Source organism: Anoplopoma fimbria, chromosome 3, assembly GCF_027596085.1.
Source record: "Anoplopoma fimbria isolate UVic2021 breed Golden Eagle Sablefish chromosome 3, Afim_UVic_2022, whole genome shotgun sequence".
Lineage (NCBI taxonomy): Eukaryota > Metazoa > Chordata > Actinopteri > Perciformes > Anoplopomatidae > Anoplopoma > Anoplopoma fimbria.
The window spans coordinates 12,379,728-12,405,131 of record NC_072451.1 but is presented as its reverse complement, the minus strand read 5'-3'; the positions used below and the strand labels follow the sequence as shown (position 1 = coordinate 12,405,131).

Genomic DNA, 25,404 nt, shown 5'->3' with positions numbered 1-25,404 from the left:
ACTCTTGTGATCCGCTCAGGTCTGTTAGTGACAATCAAATCTATCATAGTTTTACTTGTTCGAGTAACCCTTGTTGGGCCCTTTACCATTTGCTGTAGGCTATGTTTTTGTAGTAGCCTTTTTAGTTTGATCCTATGGCTTTTCTCTAGCCAGTTGATATTAAAATCACCAAGAAAAATAGATTCATTGTGGCTTTTCACATGTTTAAAAATTGTGTCTAAGTCATCATAAAATGAAACCCCATGGGATGGTGGATTATACAAAACAACAATATTAAAATTCATCTTCAGAGATAAAACAACATTTATAGCCACACATTCTAGAGATGTATCCAGTTTCACTTCGTTACATTTCCAATAGTCTCTCACATAGATTAGTACCCCCCCACCCCTGTCAACCCTGTCCTTTCTATGACAGGTGTAGCCGGGGACGTCGATCAAACTAGTTGGAATGTTTCTATGCAACCACGTTTCGGTCAGAGCAAGGAAATCCAAGTTGGAATCTGTTAACAGATGTTGAATTTGTTCATGTTTTGGCAATAGACTCCGAATGTTCAAATGTGCGCCCAGAATGCCATTTGGTTTAGATGTCGGTTCCCAGATTACTCTTGCGTGGTTTACAGTCTGAAAGAATCTGAGTTCTCGCTGTTTTCTTGCTGATCGGGCGACGTTACCGCTGTCGTGTGGAACCCCGCTGACCCGGCGAATGCGTCCATTCCCGAACCAGAACGCGGCTTGCACCTGAGCGGTCCACCTGCTGCACCCTCCAGAGGAAGGCTCGTAGATGGGCCAGGGTTTAATTGCACGTCCCCAGCCAGAAGAATCAGGATAAGCAGTACATTGAAACTGTGGCAAAGGTCTCTTCTCCGTTTGTATAATTTCCCCAACATGACACGACGGTCGCGGTATTTAAATTGTTTGGAGTCCAGGTGAGTGACAGAGTTGTTTTGTTTACTTGGCTTTCCGCGGTGGGGGAGGTCAAGTTGGTTTGTAATCAAGTAGATTGTAAAATGTCCGTACCCGAAAGAGTTCAGTGTCTGTGTTTCATTCATGTTTACCTGCTGTGTGTCGGCTTGGTCCTTTTGTTTGGTTTTGTTACAAGGTGGGCTAGGTGGTGGTAGCATCCACAGCAAAAGCCAACAGCAGAGCAATTGTGCGCAAAAGTTTCTTTCATCTTTCTGTTCGATGTGTAATTGGCGTCTGTTCTTTTTTCTAGTGCCCTTAGTTCTTAGACAAAATGCAACGACTAAGCTGCCAATTAAAAACAAGGTAACTAAGTAAAAGAGGGTTTGAGTGGAGCCTGACAAACCACTCAAGCCTTCGGCAGCCATCTTAGATATAAATTCAGCCTATAATGAACTCGTATCACACCAAGTCAATGGAGTGCCTTCACAATCACACGGCCATTATGTCAGACAACAATCAAGGCGAGCTGAAAGAGGGCCAGTGGTGGAAAAGCCATTTCAAAAGTCTTCACTAATCACCAGTTACTGCACATGGCATTCCAGTTAGATTCCACAGATATAGTTTAATTGATTAAAGGCACAAAACCTGTTCAAGTTGTCATATCATACAAAATAAGAAAATAAAAAAACTGCAGAGATCAAAGGATGCTGGAAAGAAAACCTTGTCTGGCTTGAAAGAAATGTCTGAATATATGTTTGATATATTACTTATATTGCTCGTTCCTCTAGGGGCCTCATGCCTGCACTGCCATTCTGCAGTTGTTGTTTTTTTAATACTATATACATGTTATTTTTATAATAATACTTTTTTTAATGACTGACTGTTCTTGACCAATCATGCTTCTAAAATGAAATCCCGGTGCTTTACGCTGTATGAAAAGCTTCTCCTACAGATCATGAAATCAATGCAGCATTTAAAGGCAGCAGAACTGATACGTTGAAAAATCTACATCCTCCTAGCAGTGGCCTGCTGGTGCAGAGCACGTCCATTCATTGTTGTTAACTTCATTAAATCGTCTGAAAACAACACCAGGCTGCTACACTTGGTATTTATCCTCGGCATAGTGGCAGTGAACCGGCTGCTTCTTAGAAAATGTAATAGTCCAGATATGCCATCATTTTAAATTTAGTAAGAGACATTAATATGACAAGTTCTTACTTAGAGGACCCACACACCTGGGGAAGTGCAGCCCAGTGTGAGAATTACTACCCATCAATCAAATTAAAGAATACATTCTTCAGAGTACATCTCTGCCCCCTTGAGTCATTATGTGGGAACCTGTGTTGTAGCTGGATATATATGAATTATCCTATAGTCAGTGCTACATCATAGATCCTATAGTCTGTGCTCTGTCTGTGCTCAGGGGCAAAAAAACATGAGCTTTGTGGATGAATATAAAGTATGAATGGATGAGTTTAGTTAAATTCTAGTAGGTGGCTTTTTGTATATGCAAAACTACAAATATAAAGCAGACAAGCCAAAGACCTGTATTAGACACACAATATTAAACATTGACAAACAGAAAACTGCCAGATAGCGCTGACACTTAATGTTGGTTGGTTTGTCAATGTTGGTCTAGTTGTCTGTCAGTACTGAGATATTATTAGACCCCTCTGTTTACTGGCTGGCTACAAAAGGCTGGTGCTACGTGCTCATTGAAATCATGGCTTGAAAAGGAAAATAATTTTGTCTGAATGAAAATCATACTCTCCTTGGGGCATATGACAAACTGCCAAAAGCTAGCCAATGAGATGCTGTAGTGAAACTTGGTGTTCCTCAGACGGCCTTGTGTAGTCAACTCAAACAACAAGAAACAGTTATGGATGGAATAGAATGTCGCATGTAAAGAGATCCTGTGGTTGAAGCCGTCTTTGAAACAGCTGAAGCCTCGTTTTCATCTATTAGCTGTACGCTGTAAGTTTATAATAACCGCTGGCTTATAGCCATCAATTTGACCCTGACAGACAGATAATGATAGTGATTAATACAAGAGGTTTCCACCATAGTCTTGGTGCCTACAACTACGTTGTGCCAAAAGTCCTGACCCAGTATCTGTTTGTAAATAACAACGGGTTGTATTATGGCAATACTCTACTACTTATCTACAGGGACTTTTAAAAAAATAATGTTTTAAATGAATTGTGTATTTGTTTCTGTTGGTCTCTGGGTTATAGGCACATAATAAAGACAGAGGTGGACTGAGGTGTTATTATTATTATTATTATTATTAGTAGTAGTAGTAGTAGTAGTAGTAGTACAGTTAGATGTAAATAAAGACATTTCATTGCTTTATTTTTCATAAGGTCTTGTTGGCTTGCCTTTTATGAGCAGGTCTGTCTTTATGTATTTTTAATATGTGGTTTCGAAATTGAAATTAGTTTCTGCTACATCTAAGTATTGCATCACAAAATGGCATCAGAAGTGATAATATAAGTTACACATACATGATGACCAATCTTTAATGAAACAGACATGACTCTCAGCTGCTGCATTTTAAAACTTCACTTATGAGTTCATATTTAACTCCTGTTCAAGAGGAATGGCTGTTTAACGCAGAAAAAAAATAAATTACCTCCACCACTTTAAATTGTAAAAAGATCCTTATGCTATCATGATGTGTGTGTCTGCTTTTGCCATATGTAATCACAATCCTGTGAATAAATTCTTGTGCAGACAGACAAACTGCAGAATATTCATAATCAACACTGCGGGCTGGCCCGAAAGAGGAGATGATTTCATTAGATTCTAGAGCACGTGCTTTCATTTGCATATTAATGAGAAAAAATAATGTTTTCTTGAAACTGAAGGAACTCCATTATGCTCCAAGACGCAGCGTTCATATTAATAGCAGCCATGATTTATGTGAAGATAAGTATGATGACATAGTACTAGTTTCTAAATAATACTAATTACCATAATTACAATTCTTTTTAGTTACCTTGTTGTGCTAAATGATTGTGTTTGATGAGGGATTAGGCAGCTCAAGTGTCTTGTTAATTTAAAACATGTATATTAACTTTGACTTTATTTAGACTTGAGAACAGTGTAGTTAATGAGATATTTCGGATCTTGGGGAAGACAGTTTAGGGATACTTTGCCTATAAATTGCCTACAACTTGATCTCATTTCTAAGATAAAGAAAGATACTGTACTACCATGTGTTGTCCTTAACAGATATATGTTATGTTTCTGTATTTTGTAATTTACTATTGAAAGATAAGTAAGTAAAATGCCAAGTCAAAAGCTGAATAATATGGCAGGGCATCTATATTATTATTATATAGTTTATTCTGTTGAGATCTAATTAATCATTCATGATTTGATTGTTCCATCAACACAGTTATAGTTTACACAGAGGAGCCGGTGTTTGCAAATGTTTACTCTGAGATTATGTGAATATGAATGCGCATATTGAGTTCCCATACTTCAATAGTAACCTGCTGTAGAACTTGTGAAATATATATAATGGTCTATTTGTAATGGGATATTTATAATTAGTGGCGTGGGCTGTTTGTGTGTATATGCATATGTGGGGGTGTTTATATTGATGTGGAGGCGGATGGGGGAGAACTGGTATGGAAAGGGAGGAGGTGTGTGGCTGGATGTATAAGAGGGGGAGGATGTTGGGCCACTGGAGGATGGGATACAATAAGAAGGGTTTTGCTCACATACCTCCTATAAAGTACCAGAGATGTAGTGGGAACAGAACGAAGCCTAGCAACTTTCCTCGTATGACAATATTCTTGCTAAATCCTGCCGTGGGGGCAATAATACAGCCAAGACAACCCTGGATCTGTAAGGAAGAACATCCCTCTCAACGCTGCGCCGCTTGATGATCTTCCCAGCCATGTGCAAGCAACCTAAAATCTATTACTTGCATACAGCTGGCATCTTTCAGCTGTTGTTTTTACACATACAGTAGAGTCAGCTATTGCCTAGATCAGTGGTTCTCAAATGGGGGTACGTGTACCCCTGGGGGTACGTGAACGCACTCCAGGGGGTACGTGAGATTTTTTTTAAATATATTTAAAATTAGCATCCATTCAAAAATCCTTTAAAAATTGTTATTTAATAAATATTCAATAAAATATAAGTGTAAGTTCATAAACTGAATTTAATGCAACAATGCAATCGTCAGTGTTTACAGTTTAATAAATCAGACACTGATGGCAGAGCGCTTAGTATTACATCTTTTTTTCAACCAAAAATGCTTTGCGCTGGTTAGGGGGTATTTCACAGGGGGTACATCACTGAAAAAAGGTTGAGAACCACTGGCCTAGATGACTTAAGCCCTGATTTTCCACTCGCCAAATTTTTGTAGATCCCGGATATGCTATAATGTCTATGCAGTAAGAGCTCTTTTACACAAGGGCATGCTGAGATAAGAAAAAAATTCAAAGGGAATAAACTGATTGTTACTGGCCTTGTTCAGTCTCGCCACCATTGAAAGCCCCCAATGATTGAGGGTTGATTGCTCACCGTGGAAACAGTTTGGGCGGCAAACTTGCGTATTCTGTTGGATGGTACGTTTTACAATGGGAGGGGAGATTTGTGATGTTTCCATTTTTAGTCCAGTCATGTTTACAACTCACAAATAACTGTGTTCACGGTCTGTGGCTCTCCTTAATAGAAGCATTTGCACTCCTTTTGCTGACGAGAACGGACATCTTTCCTGTTGGTTATAGTAATGGCTACATAAATGATTACCCGGGCTGCGCAGAATAGGTCGAAGGTTTTGCTAAATGTTTTGAAAAAAGACAGATGTAATCATTTAAAATGTTTTATCTAAAAAAAATATTCAGGTTTAATCCATATTTTTGGGGAATTTATCCTTACAAAAACTACACTTTCACAAAATATGACATTTGATAGCATGTTGTTACTCTTTTTGATCAATGCATTAAGCATAGAGAACTAAGATGCGTTGTATAATTGATTATTGTTCTGTAATTGTCAACATATGAAGATCATTATCGTAGCTAACCATAATTGAGTTGTACAATAATCTGGTCATATTGCCCAAGTCTAATTTAGTGTGTTGGATGTTTGCATGAATAAACATACTTCAGTGACTAATCTATTGAGGGGAAACAGTAAAGACGTGCGGAAACAGGTTATGTGAACACGTGTGTTAACATCAACAAGCATGACAACGACCATGTCACTTCAAGCATGTTTTGTGACAGAAAAAAAAATCATAGTTTACAGAAACCAAAACATCTCTAACCCCCCCACTGGTAGCTGGCTGCAGTATAAGTAATAAGCCCCGCCCCCTTCATGTTAGCAGATGGGACATGGGCCAAACTAAAAAGTCACATATTCATTTTTTCACAAAGAGTGATTCTGTCATTTAAGGTAGTTCCTATAACACTGGTGTATGTTCACGTGATCAATTTTCTGATAAGTTTGTTTTTAGTTAGTTGTTTGATGCGTTAAAAGAAGGGATTGCATCATGACGGCAGCTGTGGTTGACAGCTGCTCTGAGGAATTGTACTTAAAGTAGGAAGGACGAGAAGTAAAATTTTAACTTTCCATATCCTTTATTGTCTGCAACGTCTCTATGTAAATATCTTTATTTACAGTCTATGGTTCACACAGTCATTACCGCTATGCTAGCTTTAATAGACTTGCATATATATTATGCCTTTCTAGTTTTATTACAACTCAATGCGTTTTACACCAGTCAACAAAAATGGAATCACTGATCACAGAATCTGCCGTGCAAGGTTTCAAACCACCTGTCAGAATCTAATCTAAGTGCTCATTCACACACTTTAAGCAATTTGGGGTTCATTTTTTTTTGCCCAAGGACATTTAAACATGCCGACTAGAGGAGCCTGGGATTGAACATCGATCTTCTGATTAGTGGACAACATGCCTCCCCTCCTGAGCCATAGCCACTGACCGTTAGGCTAGCGCTGTCAGGGTTCATATTAGTGACAGCAGCCATGCAGATGACGTTCCTAAAACACAATTTAGGAGTTTGTGTAATAGCACATTTGATCATAAAGGTATTTATAAAGATATTATGTTTGTTGTTATGTATAGTTGGAAAATTGAGTTCCCTGACCAGGAAAATTGAACAACCCACAAGTCAGAACAGCAACTCAAAAAAAGCCTCCACGTTGTTTAGCAATACAATACAATGTTTTTTCCACATTATGATTCAAAGGTCATGAATATCAAAGTCTTCGAAACTAATTCTCAACTCGGGAGATGGGACCATCTAAGGACCACATAAATGCAGCAGTTTGAGCTTTCCGAATGTTTCTTTGCTTCTAATTTGTTCCAGTTCAGTATGTTTGATCCCAGCGCAGACCTGCGTGTTGCCATTCCAAAACTATTCTTTGGTCTACTGGTGGCAAACATCAAATATGGCTGCAGCTGACATCTGATCTGATATTGAGTGCACTGGGTTTCCGGCAAAAATCTCTCAAGTGAAATGACAATGATCATGATGTTCAGTCATTCAATCGACAGGGTCAAATGGTTGTGATTTTTTAAGTTTTGTTAACTTTGACAAATAATTCTGTGGCACTTTCACCACTTAAATATTGAATTTTCTGATGATGTCAAGTGTTTCTAATTTATTTCTACACCATCCAGGGGTTTGGAAATCAAATGCATGTGTTCAGAAAGCCATGAAACTGGGGGTGGAAGGAGAACAATATGAAGTGATGAAGGTTGGAACTTCAATCTATGTTTCACCCCTGGTCATGGTCATGAGTCTGATAGTAGCTGAGGGGATGACACCATTTGTCCTTCTGTCTCTGACAGGAGAAGGTCACACGTGGTTTCTAAGAAAGGGCAGCACTTTATTCGTTGTGAAAAGCTCCAAAGAGTAAAGTTCCGAACCTCTCCAATACACTCTAAATCTAAGGCTGTCTCAGTAGATGTCACCTATTGCCCAGAGGCACCACCCTGGAGTGGGGTTTATGATTCTCCTATTAGATTAGATCAGTGGTTCTCAAACTTTTTCTGTCACGCCCCACTTTGGAGGAAGAAAAATGTTCTTGCCCCACCGCCCCAACAAAATTGTAACAAAATGGTCCATGTTGAATTTTTATTGAAACAACAACATTTTGTGACTCCTCCATCTGTGCTTTTTCAAATAATAGAATAAAGAAAATTGCAATCACTTTCAAGTAAACCAGATTGCTCCAACAGACAAAAACAAATAAAATGTGCAATCACTTTGTGAGAACAATACAAAAAATGACTAATATTTGGCAAAAAATAGCTTATTGTGACTGCAATTAACCCGTTTTGCACTGAATATCTTTTCAAGATAATAACAATAACGTGCAAACTGTGCAAAACAAAACAAAATTAGTGCAGATATGTGTGAGCCATCAAGTTTTATCAGTATTAGTGGCTGCAATGAGCCTGCTTTCCACTACAAATCTTTTTAAAACGGGGTTGCAGACTTGATACGGCCACTCTCAATTCATGCTCAATGTTGAGCTTAGATCTGTATTTTGTTTTGAGAGAGGCAACAGCAGAAAAGCTGATCTCACAGAGGTAGGATGTGGCTCCAGTGGCTTATTGACATGAGTGGAGCTAGATAGGCGTCATCATATGTTCTTCTTGGCGTCTTGCTGTTTGTCTCAGATGCATCGCCTGCGGTTGCTTTTCTTTTCCCCCCTGCCAAATTTCTCTTCATTTTGTACACTAAGCTACACATGTGAGTCGCCAAGGATCTTGGCCATCGCGCATGCGCAAGTGTAACCTGTTAAAGGCGTAACGTAAACATTTACACGAGTACAGGCATTTCGCCATGTATTTATTAATGACTTAGTTTTATGTCCGTGTACTTTGTACTTTTGTAATATGTGAAGTTCTCAATAAAGTTCTTGAAATAAAAAAATTCTGCATTTCCCCCTGCGCCCCACCTGTAATACCACAGTTTGAGAAATACTGGATTAGATGAATGAGGGGATAGCCAACTCTAATGTCAGGCTGTCCTGGTTCATCCCCTACTTCATTGTGAAGGCGTCGGCACGCCACTCTTCTTTACCAGACAGCAGGGTGTAAGCCACCTTCCACTTCATGTGTTCTAGATGCTCTTTCTCAATCTCCAGTTAGAAAGTGGTTAGGGATTATGCTTTTCCATGTTTCATCCACCATTGTTTGACTTTCAAGACCATCATCTGCTTCTTTCTGGTGTTATTGGGATTCCGGCAATGTTGATCAACCTTCTTTTTCAATTAGGTTGATTAGAATCTGAACAAAACTATGGCATTACGTTCAATAAAATTTTAGAATCTGTGAATTTCAGTACATAATTTGAATAATGTGTATTCCTAAAGATCAGCGGATTCCCAATAGATAAATACTGTGCCAACTTTTTCTCTTACTCCTGATGGTTGATGGATGATGTAGACCCAGCTGGGAGTAAATCATGTTCCCTATAGCCCTTCCCCCCTCTTACGTGAGTATATGCTAAGCCTTCGGAATGCATAAAGTCCATTATATGCCAAGAAAACTAAAGAGCAGTTTGCAAAATTACATAGAATACATGTTTTAGTCTCTTGGAACTGACAGATGTAATTACAATTATCATGAAATTATGTCGCACTGTGGTTGAGATGAAAAAAAATGTATTTACTGTTTCTTAGAAAAGCCATGCAGTATCTGAATAGAGAGCTGGATAGGTCAGCTTTTAAGAGTTCGCAGATAAAGGATATACATATTGTTATACATAACTGCATGCACAGTACAACACAATTTCAATGTTATTTCTTCACAAATGGAGCACATAATGGCATACCCTTTAAAGGGAAACCTTCCGAGGTTCTTTATGTAATGTCCATCGGTAAAATTAGTTCTTTCTTCGCTATTATACAATTTGTAACATTAACAGTAAAAGAAGATAAATGGGGCTATTGTATAGGGCCATTATGAATCTACTTAAGTTTCACACCATGTAGCTTTAAGACTGAGGCAGTAGATGACTCGAGAGAACACTGGGGCAGTCTGGCTTTGGGATTTTATATCAGTGAATCTACATAGTCACTGACTGAATCATTAGCTTATAGCAGCGCAGCTCCCCTTACAGCCAGTAAGTCAGGTTATGTAGTATAAAAAGCAAAAATTCCATGTATGGAGAAGGTTGTGGTGCACCTTCACCAAGGAGACTGATGTTCGTGTCCCAAGTTAAACCAAAAGAAAAATCGATGACTTATTTACGTACACTACTTTACCTTTGTAGGAAACAAATTGGTCTTCATTAACCAGAACCATGATCTTTTCCTCTATATAACAAGCAGTATTATGTTTAACATCTTTAAAACTGCACCTGTGCATCTTTTTGTAACACATTGAGAGTAAGAAGAGAAAAAGAAACATAATCTAATAACTATGTCTTTGTCACACTCCCCTGTCACTCTGTCTCTCAGTTCACTTCAGCCACAGCTGAAGTGAACCCTTCTCTCTCACCACTCTATCTCTCACTCACCTGATCTGTTCATTCAGTGCACCTGTTAGCCACACCCACCTCATCAGCACAATCACTCTCACCTGCTCACTCTGCTGCACCTACTCCATTTAGTATTTAAACCCCAGTCAGTCACACACTCGCTGCCAGATCGTTCTCCGCATTCATGCCAGACCTTCCAGCGTTATTCCCCGGACTGATTTCCCGTTACCGACCCTGCTTGTTTGGACTTCTCCGCCTTGCCTGTGCCCCGGTCAACGACTCAGCCTTCTGTCCCCGACCACCAGATTCCTGACTTGCCTATACCCCAGTTAGCCACCTTAGCCTTCTGTCCCCGACCACGAGTTTAGCCTCCACTTCCTCTGGTTTCCGTCTGCCTGTTTCCCTGACGGCTTGGCACTCCGCTGATGAGAATTCTTCATGTGAGTCTGATCCTGCCTGCTTAACTGCTGTGTGTACCGCTTTGAATAAAGCTCCTGTACCTTACGCCGTGTCTCCATTGTACTGCTTTTGGGTCCATACCACCCCCGTTACAGTCTTAAATAATAGGCTACTCAGCTATTAACCTGATGAGTTTCATGAACAACTGAAATGAAGTGATAGAACCAAGTGATGAGTTCACTTACTGTTGTATATACTGCACAATCTTTGTGATACTATTGTAGGAACTAAAGTGGTGACAGTGATGAGTCTACTTAATTATGTACACACTATAGTCCATCTGAATGCAAACACAACCATTTGGGTTAGGGCAGCCATTTTCTCAGTCTGTTCTTTATAAGTCCTAAAGTTCCTACGAAAACTGCGTCTGTCTCAGGTGTCACTTTCGACTTTTTGTTCGTCATTACTGTTTTTTCCTTTCCTGTATCATAAATATATGGGTCCAGATTCCTGTATATTCTGTGTTATGCAAAATGAGCCAAAACATTCTGATGTACTCTAAAAGTAAACCAAAGAAGCAAACAAAATAAAAGTGTGTTTGCAGTATGTTCTTTTCCACCATTAACTAGTGGGTGAAGTCACCCATTGGTTTGGACAAGTTTTTAAGCCTTAAGTTTGGCATTTTCATTGCCACTATTGTGTTGTTTTTTGGAATATGAATGTTTGGTCGGCAAATGTCCAACGGTGGAAATTTTGTTAGGTGGTGTGAAGGTTAAATGCCTCCTGGACACTGGGTCTAATGTTTCAACGATAACAGAGACATTTTTTGAGCAGCATTTTAGGCCAAACTGTGAGTGGCTCTCCTTGTCTGCGGCCAATGGCTTGGGCATTCCTTACCTGGGTTATTTTGAGAGGGATGTCGGTGCCTTTGGCAAGATTTCAAAAGGGAGGGGCATTCTCGTTATTCAGGACTCTACGGATGCAGTAATGTTACATCGGAAAAGAGCTGTTCCTTGCATATTGGGCATGAATGTAATCAAGCAGTTTTATGAGATGGAGCAGTCAGCATCAGAGTCAGTGCAGGGTTCTGTGTCTGATTCGGACGAGGTTTGGGTTTGGCGTTCTGGGTTTGCCAGCATGAACAGGCTGTTTCAGCCACAGGTTCTGTCTATTCCACTTTACCTTTCTGTGTACCGGCTGGATCAATGTGTTTTGTACCTGCGTCAGTTTCACCTGGTCAGGTTTTGTCAGGCTCATTTGTGTGTGTTAAGTCATTGGGTATGGGGGAGGGTAACCTTCCGGGTGAGTTACTCATTTCCAACGCATTAGTTCCAGTGGAAAATGGACAGGTTGCAGTACCGGTGGTGAATGTAGGTTGTGCAGATGTGAGCATTGAGCCTCAGACCCGCCTGGGCTCAATACATTCTGTGGAAGTGGTGACTGGTGGTACTGCTTCTCTGGCATTTGAACGAGTGGGGCCTCATGAAGAGCCGGTCTTGTTGTGTGAACAGGCTGGTAAGGTTGCTGAGCAGCATCAGGTGCCACTGGAGGTAGCTGCACAAGGATTTCCAGGTCTTACAGTTGAACAGGGTCAGAAAGTGAGGCAGCTCCTGAGGAAACATTCTGGGGTCTTTACCAGGTCAGACATGGATTTGGGGTGTACAAGCATGATAGAGCATGAGATCCCAGTCCTGGATATAGCCCCGATTAGGCAACGCAACCCTCAAGTCAGTATGAGGAAGTCAAAGCGCATATATCACAGCTGTTGCAGCAGGGCATTATCAGGGAAAGCAGTAGTCCCTACACCTCCGCCTTGGTGATAGTGAGGAAGAAGAATGGGTCGATAAGGCTCTGTGTGGATTACCAGCAGCTTAATGCGAGAACATGCAGAGATGCTTTCCCTCTTCCACGTATCGAAGAGTCATTGGATGCTTTGAGCGGGGCAAGGTGGTTTACCACACTTGACCTGGCGAGTGCTTACCACCAGGTGGAAGTGGCTGAGAAAGACTGCTGTAAGACTGCATTCTGCATATCGTTTGGAGTTTACACGGATGCCATTTGGGCTCTGTAATGCACCAGGTACCTTCCAGTGGTTGATGGCGTGGATTTTGGGGGGTCAGGTGTTCCAGTCGCTGCTCTTATATCTGGACGACATTGTCGTGTTTTCCTCTACCATCGAGCAGCACCTTGAGCGCCTCAATTTGGTGTTGTCCTGGCTTGGGCAGTTTAATCTCAAGGTCAAGTTAAGCAAGTGCTTAAGTCTTTCAGTCAGAAATTACTTACCTTGGACATGTCATATCAGCTGCCGGAGTGGCTACTGATCCAGAGAAGATTCGGGCGGTTGCAGAGTGGCGTCGACCACAGAGTTCTGCGGAGTTGAAGTCCTTTTTGGGCTTTGCAAGCTTCTATAGGAGGTTTGTGAGAAACTTTGCTAAATTGGCAGCCCCCCTCCACGCTTTGTCCGTGCAGCTGTCAGCTAAAGGGGGGAGGAAACCCTCCCCAGTTTCAGTTTGGCCAGTTTTGGGATGCCACCTGTCAAGATGCTTTTGAATCATTAAAACAAAAGTTGATATCTGCTCCACTGTTGGGGTATGCCAATTTTAGCAAACCCTTCTTCCTGAAGATTGATGCTAGCCACCATGTGTTGGGGGCTGTTCTGTCATAACAGGGTGAGGGACAGCGATGGCCTGTTGGATACGCAAGTCGCAGCCTCAGGCCATCTGAGCGTAATATGGAGAACTATAGCGCCATGAAATTAGAGCTGCTGGGGTTGAAGTGGGCTGTTACAGATAAATTTAAAGTTTCTGATTGGGCAAAAGTTTACAGTGTTTACTGATAACAATCCATTGAGCCATTTGAACAAAGCACACAGACCATGGGCACCAAGGTTTTGAAAGAACATTCAAGTTGGTTCGAAGTAGGTGCTATTGGCCGGGAATGTTTGCAGACATTGAGGTTTTTTGTAAGATTTGTGAACATTGTATTGTCTCTAAAGCACCATAGCCAAGGGTGGTTGCAGCATTGGGGAGTTTGTTGGCCTTTAGGCCACTTGAAGTGGTTGCAATGGACTTCACGGTGTTGGAACCATCGTCAGATGGACGAGAGAATGTTTTGGTTTTTACAGATATGTTCTCAAAGTTTACGGTTGCTGTGCCAACCAGAGACCAGCGTGCAGTAACAGTTGCAAAGACCCTGGTGAAACATTGGATTCAGCCCTATGGGGTCCCTTCAAGGTTGCACTCTGACCAGGGTAAATGTTTTGAGGCTGAGGTTGTCCGGTGTCTCTGTGGGTTGTATGGGATGAAGAAAAGTTGAACGACCCTGTATCATGCCCAAGGCAACGGGCAGTGTGAGGGACGCTGCATGATCTGTTGCGTACCCTGCGCCCTGAGCAGAAAAGGAGGTGGGTTGAGTACATTCCTGAGCTGGCGTATGCTAATAACACGACTGAACATCAAAGTACTGCATACTCATCTTATTTTCTTATGTTCGGGAGGGCTCCAGTGGTTCTGGCTGGGACAGGATAGGGATGATTTTGAGGGTAATGTACATGAGAGGGGTGAGGAACATCAGAGGAGGTTGAGATGTGTCTACTCTCAGGCTAGAAAGAACTTGGAGCAGGCAGCAGAAGCTCGCAAAAGGTATGCAGGCCCAAGAAGGTCAAAGTGTCAAACAATGCAACATTGATTCCACAACAGGCATGAGTGTAGTTGAGGTATCGCTCAGTGTTATCCGTGAATGAGCAAGTTAGCAAACAAATCAAATTTCCCTTATGACAGCTCATTTTTGTTTTGAGTTTACAAATCATTTTATATTTTTTATTCTTAGCCAATATAATGTTTACATTACCAACCCAAACCCAGGGTACCTGATCTTCAAAAATAGCTAAAGCTAAAGCTGAAATATGTAAAAGCTGATAATTAATACCCTTTTAGTCAATCAAATCCCTGTTCATTAGAGTAGATGATTAGATTCAACTTTATTGTCATTGCACAGAGTAACAGGGGGTAACCGGGGATGAGGGCTATCACCGTGGTGCAGAGTTTAGTAAGGTGACAGCTGAGGGGAAGAAGCTGTTCCTGAGCCTGCTGGTCCTGGAACGGAGACTCCTATAGCGCCTCCCAGAGGGGAGGAGGGCAAACAGTCTATGGCCGGGGTGTGAGGTGTCCCTGACGATGCTGCACGCCCTCCGCAGGCAGTGCTTGAGGTGGACGGTCTCGATGGCAGGGAGTGGAGTACCAGTGATGCGTTAGGCAGTTTTTACCACCCTCTGCAGTGCTTTCCGGTCTGAGACAGAGCAGTTGCCATACCAAACTGTGATGCAGCTTGTAAGGATGCTCTCGATGGAGTAGCGGTAGAAGTTCACCAGGATCAGAGGAGATGTGTATTTTCTTCAGTCTCCTCAGGAAGAAGAGACGCTGGTGTGCCTTCTTGACCAGGGTTGAGGTGTTCAGGGTCCAAGAGAGGTCATCTGAGATGTGGACACCCAGAAACCTAAAGCTGGTGACACGCTCAACCTCCATCCCATTGATATGGATGGGGGTGTGTGTGCAGCCTTTGGTCTTTCTGAAGTCCACAATATGCCAAGATCACCTAGTTTGGAGGGGATGATGGTGTTGAATGCTGACTGAAATCGATGAACAGCATTCTCATAGGTGTTGTTGTTGTCCAGGTGGGAGAGGGCGGAGTGAAGCGCTGTGGAGATGGTGTCCTCTGTACACCTGTTCTGGCGCTTGGCGAATTGGAGGGGGTCCAGTGTGGGTGGTAGGCAGGTTTTGAGATGAGCCAGGACCAGCCTCTCAAAGCACTTCATGATGATGGGGGTGAGTGCTGCAGGGCGGAAGTCGTTTAGGCTCGCTGCAGTGGAGTGTTTTGGCACTGGCACGATTGAGGTGGTTTTGAAGCATGTGGGTACAGCTGCTTGGGCCAGTGACCGGTTAAAGATGTCAGTCAGGACCTCAGACAGCTGCCCAGCACAGGCCCTGAGCACGCGTCCGGGGATGCCATCAGGGCCAGCAGCCTTACGTGCATTAATCTTGCTCAGCGCAGCACACACGTCGGTGGGGAGAGTGTGAGGGGCTGGTGGTCTGCAGGGGGCACAGTCTTGATGACCGCCTCCTGGTCGTCCCTGTCAAAGCGAGCATAAAAGTTATTAAGCTCATCAGGGAGGGAGGCATCGCTGGTTGGGGGGGTGGTGTTGGAGAGTTTGTAATCCGTAATGGCCTGAATGTCTTGCCACATGCATCGGGGGTCGGAGTTGTTGTTAAAGTACTCCTCAGTCTTTAGCTTGTGGCTGTGCTTGGCCCTCTTGATGCCCCTCTTCAGGTTGGCTCTGGATGAGCTGTAGGCTTGCACATCCCCTGATCTGAAGGCGGTGTCGCGTGCCTTCAGCAGTAGGCGGACCTCTCTGTTCATCCACGGCTTCTGATTTGGGAATGTTGTAATCTGTTTGAGGAAGGTGACACTATTGATGTTGGTGCTGATGTAGTCCAGAACTGAGGAGGCAAAATAGTCTATGTCCGTGTGAGAGTCCAGGGTGGCCTGAGTGTCAAACATACTCCAGTCCGTGTGTTGAAAGTACACACGGACTGGAGTAGTGTAGAGTCTGCTCCCTCTGGCCACACTTTAACTGTTCTCACTGATGGTTTCTCACGTTTGATGAGTGGTGTGTACTTGGGGAGTAGGAACAATGAGAGATGTTCCGACTGTCCCAGGTGGAGGAGGGGAATGGCTTTGTATGCCTTAGCCATGTTGATGTAAACATGGTCCAAGGTCTTGTCTCCTCTAGTGGGGCAGGAGACATGTTGGTAAAATTTGGGGATTAGACCCGCAAGTCACCCGCAACAATAAAGGCTGCCTCTGGGTGTTTGGTCTGAAGTTTGCTAATGGCAGCATGCAATTCCTTCATTGCAAGCTTAGCATTAGCATTCGGGGGATATATGCTGCAGTCACAACAGTAAATGTAAACTCTCTGGGCAGATAGAAAGGTCTACACTTAACCATGAGATATTCCAGGTTAGCAGAGCAGTGACTCTCGATTACAGCAGTGTCCGTGCACCAAGCTTTGTTTATATAAATGCACAGGCCCCCGCCTCTGGTCTTACCAGAGTCGACTGCTGTCCTATCTGCCCTGAGCATGTAGCGTTCCGTTAGCTCAATGGCGCTATCGGGAACGCTGCTGAGCCATGTTTCCATAAAGATCATGATGTTGCAGTCCATAATCCTTCTGTGAGTGATGATCCGCAGCTCATCCATTTTGTTGACCAGAGACCGTACATTGGCGAGGAAGATGCTAGGTAGAGATAGCCGATGCGGAGTTAGCTTTAGCTTAGCCCTTAGCCCTCCACTCTTCCCCCGCCCTTGTTTACGGTCTTCGTTACCCTTTGTTTAAAAGGCCTCATCATTTTCCTGCAATTTCCTATAAAGGAACTGTGATTTACAATTCAACATACAAGAAGAATAACTTTTTCCATTCTTACATGAACAACAAATAAATAGTAACAAAGATATTCCTCTGGAAAAGTCTTATAACCTTAACAACTGAATTCCAATTACTGCTTCACAAGTCTCCATTTCCCATAAATTTTGGTTCACATTACAATGCTCTTTCCATGTAAAATCCCAGAAAACTAATAGGACATTTTGGAGCCATAAAATAAAGACAGACTTGACACAAAATGAGCCCAGTCTCATTTCTTGCACATCAAATACCAATAGTTTTTTACAGCCCTCAGCAACTGATACTGACACACCAGACATAGTCATGGTGGGCTGGAACCAGACCTGCGATGCGACTTCAGTGCTCACGTGGGTAATGATGGAAAAACTTGGAGAGGGATGATTCGGAGAAACCTGCCTGATTTGAACCTAAGTGTTGCTTTGTCGTTGGACTTCTGTGATAGTCATGGATTGGTCATAACAAACGAGCATAGTGCGGTTCATAAGCGTATTTGGTAGCAGAACACCTGAGACAAAAGATTGATGATCGACTTTGTATACGTACCATCAGATCTGTGGCCATATGTCTTGGACACTTGGGTGAAGAGAGGAGCAGAGCTGTCCACTGATTACCACCTGGTGGTGAGTCGGACTCGACTTAACCAGGGGTCTCTGGACACAGCAGACTGGTATGGGTCAGAGGCGCTGCAGCTCCGGTGGTTGCCAAAGCAACAATCCAGGAGTTCGGGGAGACTATGGAAAAGGACTTTCAGCTGGCCTCAAGAAAGTTCTGGAAAACCGGGGATTGCTTTGTTCGGCAGAGGAGGAGACCTGCAGACTTGGGATAATGTTGAGCGATGGAAAGAGCACTTTCAGAAACTTCATGGAGGAGGTAGCATTTGATGACTCGGGAGAATACCCATCCATATGCCTGGCAGAGATTGCTCAGGTAGTCAAAAAGCTCCTTAGCAACAAGACGTCGGTGGTGAATGAGATTTGCCCTAAAATGCTGAAGGCTCTGGATATTGTTGGGCCTACTTGGCTGGCTTGCATTTTCAGTGACGCTTGGAGGTCAGGGACAGTGCCTGTAGATTAGCAGACCAGGGTAGTGTAGAGTGTGCTCCAATTATCAGGGTATCACAGTGCTCAGTCTCCCTAGGAAAGTTAATTTCAGGGTGCTGGAAAGGAGGCTCCTACCGATTGTTGAACCTCAAATCCAGGAGGAGAAATGCAAATTAGGTTCTGCCCGTATACAGTCGACCAGCTCTTTACCCTTGTAGGTCTGTTGGAGGGGTCATTGTAGATTGCCCATCCAGTCTATATGTGTCTTTTGTGGACTTGTAGAAGGCATACGACTGTGTCCCTCGGGAGTCCTGAGGGGAGTGCTGCGGGAATACGGGTTACAAGGGCCGGTGATATGAGCCATTCGGCCCTTGTTTGACCAAAGCAAGAGCTGTGTCTGTATACTCGGCACAAAGTCAAGCACTTTCGAGTGGTGCGACTGTGTCTCAGTGGTAGAGCAGGGTTCCACCTTCAATCAAAGAATTGTCAGTGTAATCCTCAGCTCCGCTAGTCCATGTCGCTGTGTCCTTGGGCAGGACATATATCCTAACTCTTAGTGAGAATAAATTAATTTATATTTCTTTCACGATTACACTTGGGGCTCTAGAAAATAGTAACTCTACTCTGATATCTATACAAACATTTTTGTAAAAAGTTCTCTCCATCTCAAGAACAATAACTGAGAAAAAAATATAACTGCATCTCTCTTTACAAAGTGAATTATTCCCCAGAATTAAACCATCACTGCATGCAACCTATCCATTCTAATTTAACATCACAAATCATCAGGAGAAATAAGGGGCGGATTATGGTATTATTATTGCTGTGGAAGGATTTGGTTACATGAATAGTGAAGACAGAAATGTGAGCAGCCCCTTTAACTATATTATCAATGTATAATGTGTGTAATATGTAGTATAATCTGAATATTGCATTAAACATACATCAAACATTATCCTTCTGTGACCGAAAATAATGATATTTGATCTTTCTGTCTTTGTGTGTGTGTGTGTGTGTGTGTGTGTGTGTGTGTGTGTGTGTGTGTGTGTGTGTGTGTGTGTGTGTGTCAGAGCATAGTTCCCGCTGCGCCAGCAAAACAATGCCACCAACTGCCGGATTTATTAGACTAGTATACTTGCTCTGGTGAGCCATCCATCCATCACAAACGCCATATTTAATTGTCTGAAAGCCATGTTAAGATCCGGCAAACAGCCGCTTAATTCAAGGCAGTGTGCAGGAACAGAGCTAGGAAATATACTGGTGATGGATGACTGTGAACCTCCTTTGGGTAGACTCGACGAGTGGACAGCTGGATCGAGCAAAGTAAGGAGAACAAAAAGTGAGGGAGTAGGGGAGAAAAGGAGGAAAACTTGGTATTCAGAGAATCACTCCAACTTTTCATCTGCCCTAAGGCCGGCAGGGGCTCAAGGGAATAACAAGTGTCTCCTTCAACCCCTTTCTCTGTTCCCTGGGATACAGAGAAGTACAACCCTCTAAAAATAGTGTGACTGTATTTCTTTGTGTGTGTGTGTCTGCTGGCTAGTGGGGGTGGAGTACATGCATAATGACTTCCATTAACCTTCACACACGGAAGGATGGCAGAAAAGATTAACAGTGTTGCATGACGCAACATTTTTCCAGTTTCTGGGTTAACTTTGCTGGTGTTGTTCTAACAGGAGGTTCTATTCTTAAATAAGATTAATCTATAATCTGAGTCAACTACCTCTTGTCTGATAAAAAAACAGCCTGAGGCATCTTAGAGAAAAATCTCCTTCTGCTACATTTATAACAAAAATGATCCTCTTGAGTATGACCAAAATAAGTCTAGAGAAAATACCGTTTTATGTTATACTTTGCATTAGTTCTATATGAAGTCCTGCATTCAAACACTCAATTTGTTATGGTTTTATGGTTCCATTTTTTATGTAAAGTTTTTTTTTCTTTCTATAAACTGTCACTTGTTTAAGATGGTGACTTTTTTTATTTATTAATATATTTCTTTTGATATATTTTGTATTTCTCCTCATACATTTTAGAGACTGTTATATCTTATTTTATTTACATGAATGCAAATCCACTATACGATCACGGTATCATTGTCTCACTGTGTCAGTGTATTTAATAAGTGTATAGATTTGTAGAAATGTAAACATTCTGTAATCCTCATAGCGATGGAGGATTTGCCACTAGACTGAGCATGCGCTGTTGTCCACAAGAGATGACCGTTTTGTCCTTTTCCGTAAATGCAGATGTGGAATAAACCTGCTGTTACCACAAGTCTGACCAGCTCTGAGTGATTAATTTAGCCAGGAGACATCTCACAGAGGTCACACATGTTACAATGTTAACCACAACTGTTCCACAACATTAACCATGTACAAACCCAAGCCGCAAAATAAAACGAGTAAGGATGAGATCATGTTAGGAAATTACTGTTGAAAAATGTTTTACTAACAAGTTGCAGACAAACATGACTTTCTTTATGCCACATATCAGTTTGACATTCTACCAGAAAATACAAATAACATCTTTACCTTTGCCTCAATTGTTGAAAATGACAGCACTGTGACACCTTTGGACCTTGAAATGTGCTTGGCTTGGCTGTAACATTTAAAGACACAACCTCTAGCTATGACCTTTACCAATGACCCTTTCAGTGGCCTGGGGCTTAAAACTTAGAAAATATGACAAGAAATATGTGATGAGAGGGTGAAGAGCATGAGGAGAAGGAGGCAGCCAGGAGGAGGAAGAAACCTTCGGTTTAGGAAATGTCACTACAGAGCGATAGTACAGTACCTGCATACTTCCAACAGCAGAGTAGGCTGCATAGGAGAACTGCTGCCTCGGCAAGTCATTTGGTCCACGCTGGTCACAGGGGATCCCGTTTGGCAGGAAACACTGGTGACTAGACCTGTCAGTGATGGTGCTTGGTGTGGAACCAGGCAGGCTGAGCAGAACTGTGTGATTGGACAGATGGACGTCTGTCAAACCAAGTCCCACCCACTGCCTGTAGAGGTACCTGGCTATGGCTTCCTCGCTGTCATCTGAGAGGCTTGAGAAGGATCTGTATCAGCAGACAAACAGAGGTGCTCATTATATCATATAATGATGGATGGTCATACTTTACTATAGAAACATTTAAACATATCAACATTATTCTCCATGTGGTTTTGTGGTTTTTTTGCACTTCAAAGAAATTAAACCTTTAAAAGAATTTGAAATGTTACCACATTATCTATTTGATATGAATTTTTTTTTTTTTACTTTCATGAACACTTTGAAAGGGTTAAAGTTAAACACAAACAACACCTACAACGGACAATGCTGTGGTGGTGATCGGTCAATAACAAGGTAAAAAAACTGACATGAAGAGAAATCCATTTAGAACTTCAGAAATTGGGGACTATAGTGGTGATGCTTCTGCTAATTGGTTTTCAGTGAAAATAGCTTTACTTTCTGTTTTGTCAGTTTTGCTAGAGCTTTATGGAGTGTTCAGCATGAACCTCTTTTTTTCTCACACACACTAAGCTCCTCATGGTCGCTGTCAGTCTCTGTCAATCCTGTTTTCCTAATTGCATAAAGGACATGTCAATAAAATTTGATCCAGGCTTTATTCAAGTCTCTTCTGCTGGTTTGTTTGGTGCTTGATGTTTACTCTCTTTATTGCTATAACTCCTAGAGTACTGGACTCAAAGTTAAGCAATAAAAACGTTTCCATGACCTGGCTGGTATTTCAGCCTTTTGGTGAGGAACAAATATGCTATCCAGCACTGAACAACACCTGAGCCTGAGAAGATAAGATATCACAATAAAATATATTGGCTTTACTATGCAGTTTACAAAAAACAACTAAATGACACATTTTTCTTTATGAAAAATAAATAAATTGTAATATTCAAAATGTGATATGATTTAAAAAATAAATAGTTTGACTATACTGAAAATACAATTTATGCAGATCCATAGAGGGAGATCTCGTGTCTCTGTGTATGTACAAATCTGGAGTCTAACGTAGAGACAAAGACTAGAAGCAGTGCCCTGGCTCTGTCCAAAGTGAATAAATATAATACTAATTAGATTAAACCTTCCTAATTGTTAAACCTATTCATTGACAGAAATGTAAAAACCCCAAAAAGCTACACTGTAAAATGTAATTGTTGACGTTACTTAAAAAAAAGTAGTGACCGTAACTCATTTCTGCTTACTGAGTTTACTATACTGAGTAACTTGGTAAAGTACACTTTTTGGTGAGTAAAGTTATTAAACTCATCAGGTCAAGTAACCTTTACTTAAAAGAATGAGTGAGAATGAACCGTCTGCAAAGCCGGAGAAACCCGACAGGACTCGGCCGCACTCGACGATCACACATGCGCAGTTGATCATTGAAGACGTGCTCTGCATGAGGCAGAATTGCGAATGTTCAAAGCGGGAAGAAAGAGCTGCTCGGTCAAGTTATTTGAAGGTAAGTTTTAGCTACATAATAAATGTAAACTTACACTGTCTATCTGTTTAGCAAATGTAGTCGGCCTTTGGCCATATTCTTTATCTGTTAATTAGGGTTTGGAAGTTAACTTTATGTCTTCGATTTTGAAAGCTAGCTCATGTTAAAGCTAACGTTAAAGCAAATTTTAGTTAGACAGGTCAAGGAGATGGCCTTTTTAAAAAGGCCATCTCCTTGCTACCACCTCTAAACCCATGTTCTGCTGATGATCTTGTAGAAAACTTTAATTTGAAAATTTTGAAAGTCATAGATGTCATTGCACCTTATAAGGTTAAAACGATTTCTGGAAAGCAAAAGGCACCCTGGAGAAAAGCTGCTTCTGTAACAGCACAGAAAAAGGAATGCAGGAAGTTTGAACGCATCTGGCGTAAAACAAAACTTCATATTCACCATGATATCTATAAAGAGAGCCTCCGTGCCTACAATTTAGACTTAAAAAATGCTAGAGAAACATTTTTCTCCAATATCATTAAAACCAACACTAATAATGCAAAAACCCTATTTGCAACTGTTGACAGACTGACCAACCCCCCAACAGAAATTCCACCTGATCTCCATTCCACGCAGAAATGCAATGAGTTTGCAGCTTTTTATATTGATAAAATTGAAGGTATCAGACGCGCCATCAATATCTCCACGTCAAACAAAAATGTTGGACTACCACCCTGTTCAGGCAAAAATTACGTGGCAAGGATGGCATGCTTTAATGTTATAGACTCTCAAAATCTTGTGGAAACTGTGACACAACTAAAGCCATCCACCTGTTGCCTTGATACTATACCTACCAACCTCTTTAAGAATGTTTTCGACTGCCTAGCAGTAGACATATTGCAGATAGTTAACAACTCTCTCCAGTCAGGCAATTTCCCAAAAGCTTTGAAAACTGCAGTTATTAAACCCCTTTTAAAAAAGCGGAGCCTAGATGCCTCTATTATTAACAACTACAGACCAATATCAAATCTACCCTTCATAAGTAAAATCATTGAGAAAGTTGTCCTCCAGCAACTAAATCACTTCCTGGCATCAACTGGTTGCTATGACACCTTCCAATCAGGATTTCGACCCCTGCACAGCACTGAGACCGCCCTTATTAAAGTTGTAAACGACATCCGTCTTAACACAGACTCTGGCAAAACCTCAATACTAATGCTACTTGACCTCAGTGCTGCATTCGACACTGTAGACCATACATTACTTCTGGAAAGGTTAGAAAACTGGGTGGGGCTTTCAGGCACTGTCTTAAATTGGTTCAGGTCCTACCTACAAAATAGGAACTACTTTGTTTCCATTGGCGACTTTGTATCAGAATCAACCAACGTGACATGTGGAGTCCCACAAGGTTCGATCTTAGGACCCTCTTTATTCAACATCTACATGCTCCCACTAGGGCAAATCATGCAAAATAACAATATTGACCATCATTGCTATGCTGATGACACGCAAATCTATGTATCGCTATCACCAAATGACTATCGGCCCATAGATCTGCTGTGCCAGTGCATTGAGCAAGTGAAGGAATGGATGTGCCGAAATTTCCTTCAACTAAATGAGGACAAAACAGAGATAATTGTATTTGGTTCTAAAACGGAAAGGCTTAAAGTAACCCAACACCTTCACTCTCTGTCCCTGAAAACCTCAATCAAAGCCAGAAATCTAGGGGTTATCATGGATTCAGATTTACATTTTGACAGTCACATCAAATCAGTTACAAAATCAGCATATTATCACCTTAAAAATGTAGCAAGACTTAGAGGGCTCATGTCCACCGAAGACTTACAAAAACTTGTACATGCCTTTATCACTAGTAAGCTTGATTACTGCAATGGTCTCCTTACAGGTCTCCCAAAACAAACTCTGAGGAAGCTTCAGCTTGTTCAGAATGCTGCTGCTAGAGTTCTAACAAAGACCAAAAAATTTGATCATATTACACCAATTTTGAAATCGTTACATTGGCTTCCTGTAGGTCAGAGAATTGATTTTAAAATCATGTTGCTAACCTATAAATCCCTACAAGGTTTAGGCCCAAAATATTTAACTGATATGCTTCCACTACATCAGCGTTCTAGACCACTAAGATCCTCTGAGACCAATCTGTTAATTATCCCCAGAGTAAACACAAAACATGGGAAAGCAGGATTTAGTTACTATGCAACAAATAGCTGGAATAAACTCCCAGAGGATTTAAGACTTGCCCCAACTCTGAGCACCTTTAAAACAAGACTGAAGACTTTTATGTTTGCTATAGCTTTCTGCTAAATCTTAAATACATTGCACTTTCTAAAAAGCTTTTTTAACTTTGCCTTTATTTTCTATTTTAATACTAAAATGCCTTTTTCTATTTTACCCATTTCTTTGCATATGTTTTTCTTTTACTTATCTATTATTTTATTTTATTGTATGACAATGTTTATATGTGAAGCACTTTGAGTCTGCCTTGTGTATGAAAAGTGCTATATAAATAAAGTTGCCTTGCCTTGCCTTGCCTTGCCTTGCCTTGCCTTGCCTTGCCTTGCCTTGCCTTGCCTTGCCTTGCCTTAGACCTTCAAGTATGCCGTGTCCCCGCTACAATAAATGTAAATTTAACATCAACTTGAGTTTCAGCAAATGCAGCGTGCTTATTA

The 25,404-nt window shown here is 41.6% G+C and overlaps 1 protein-coding gene across 1 annotated transcript in view; it reads right to left on the bottom strand.

Moving 5' to 3' along the window:
* Positions 1–25,404, bottom strand: part of LOC129088805 (inactive N-acetylated-alpha-linked acidic dipeptidase-like protein 2) — a 422,940-nt gene that overhangs the window by 324,825 nt on the left and 72,711 nt on the right. Inside the window, exon 4 of the mRNA XM_054596036.1 lies at positions 21,079–21,346. Coding sequence (XP_054452011.1) covers positions 21,079–21,346 — 268 coding nt within the window. The remainder of the gene's footprint in view (positions 1–21,078; positions 21,347–25,404) is intronic.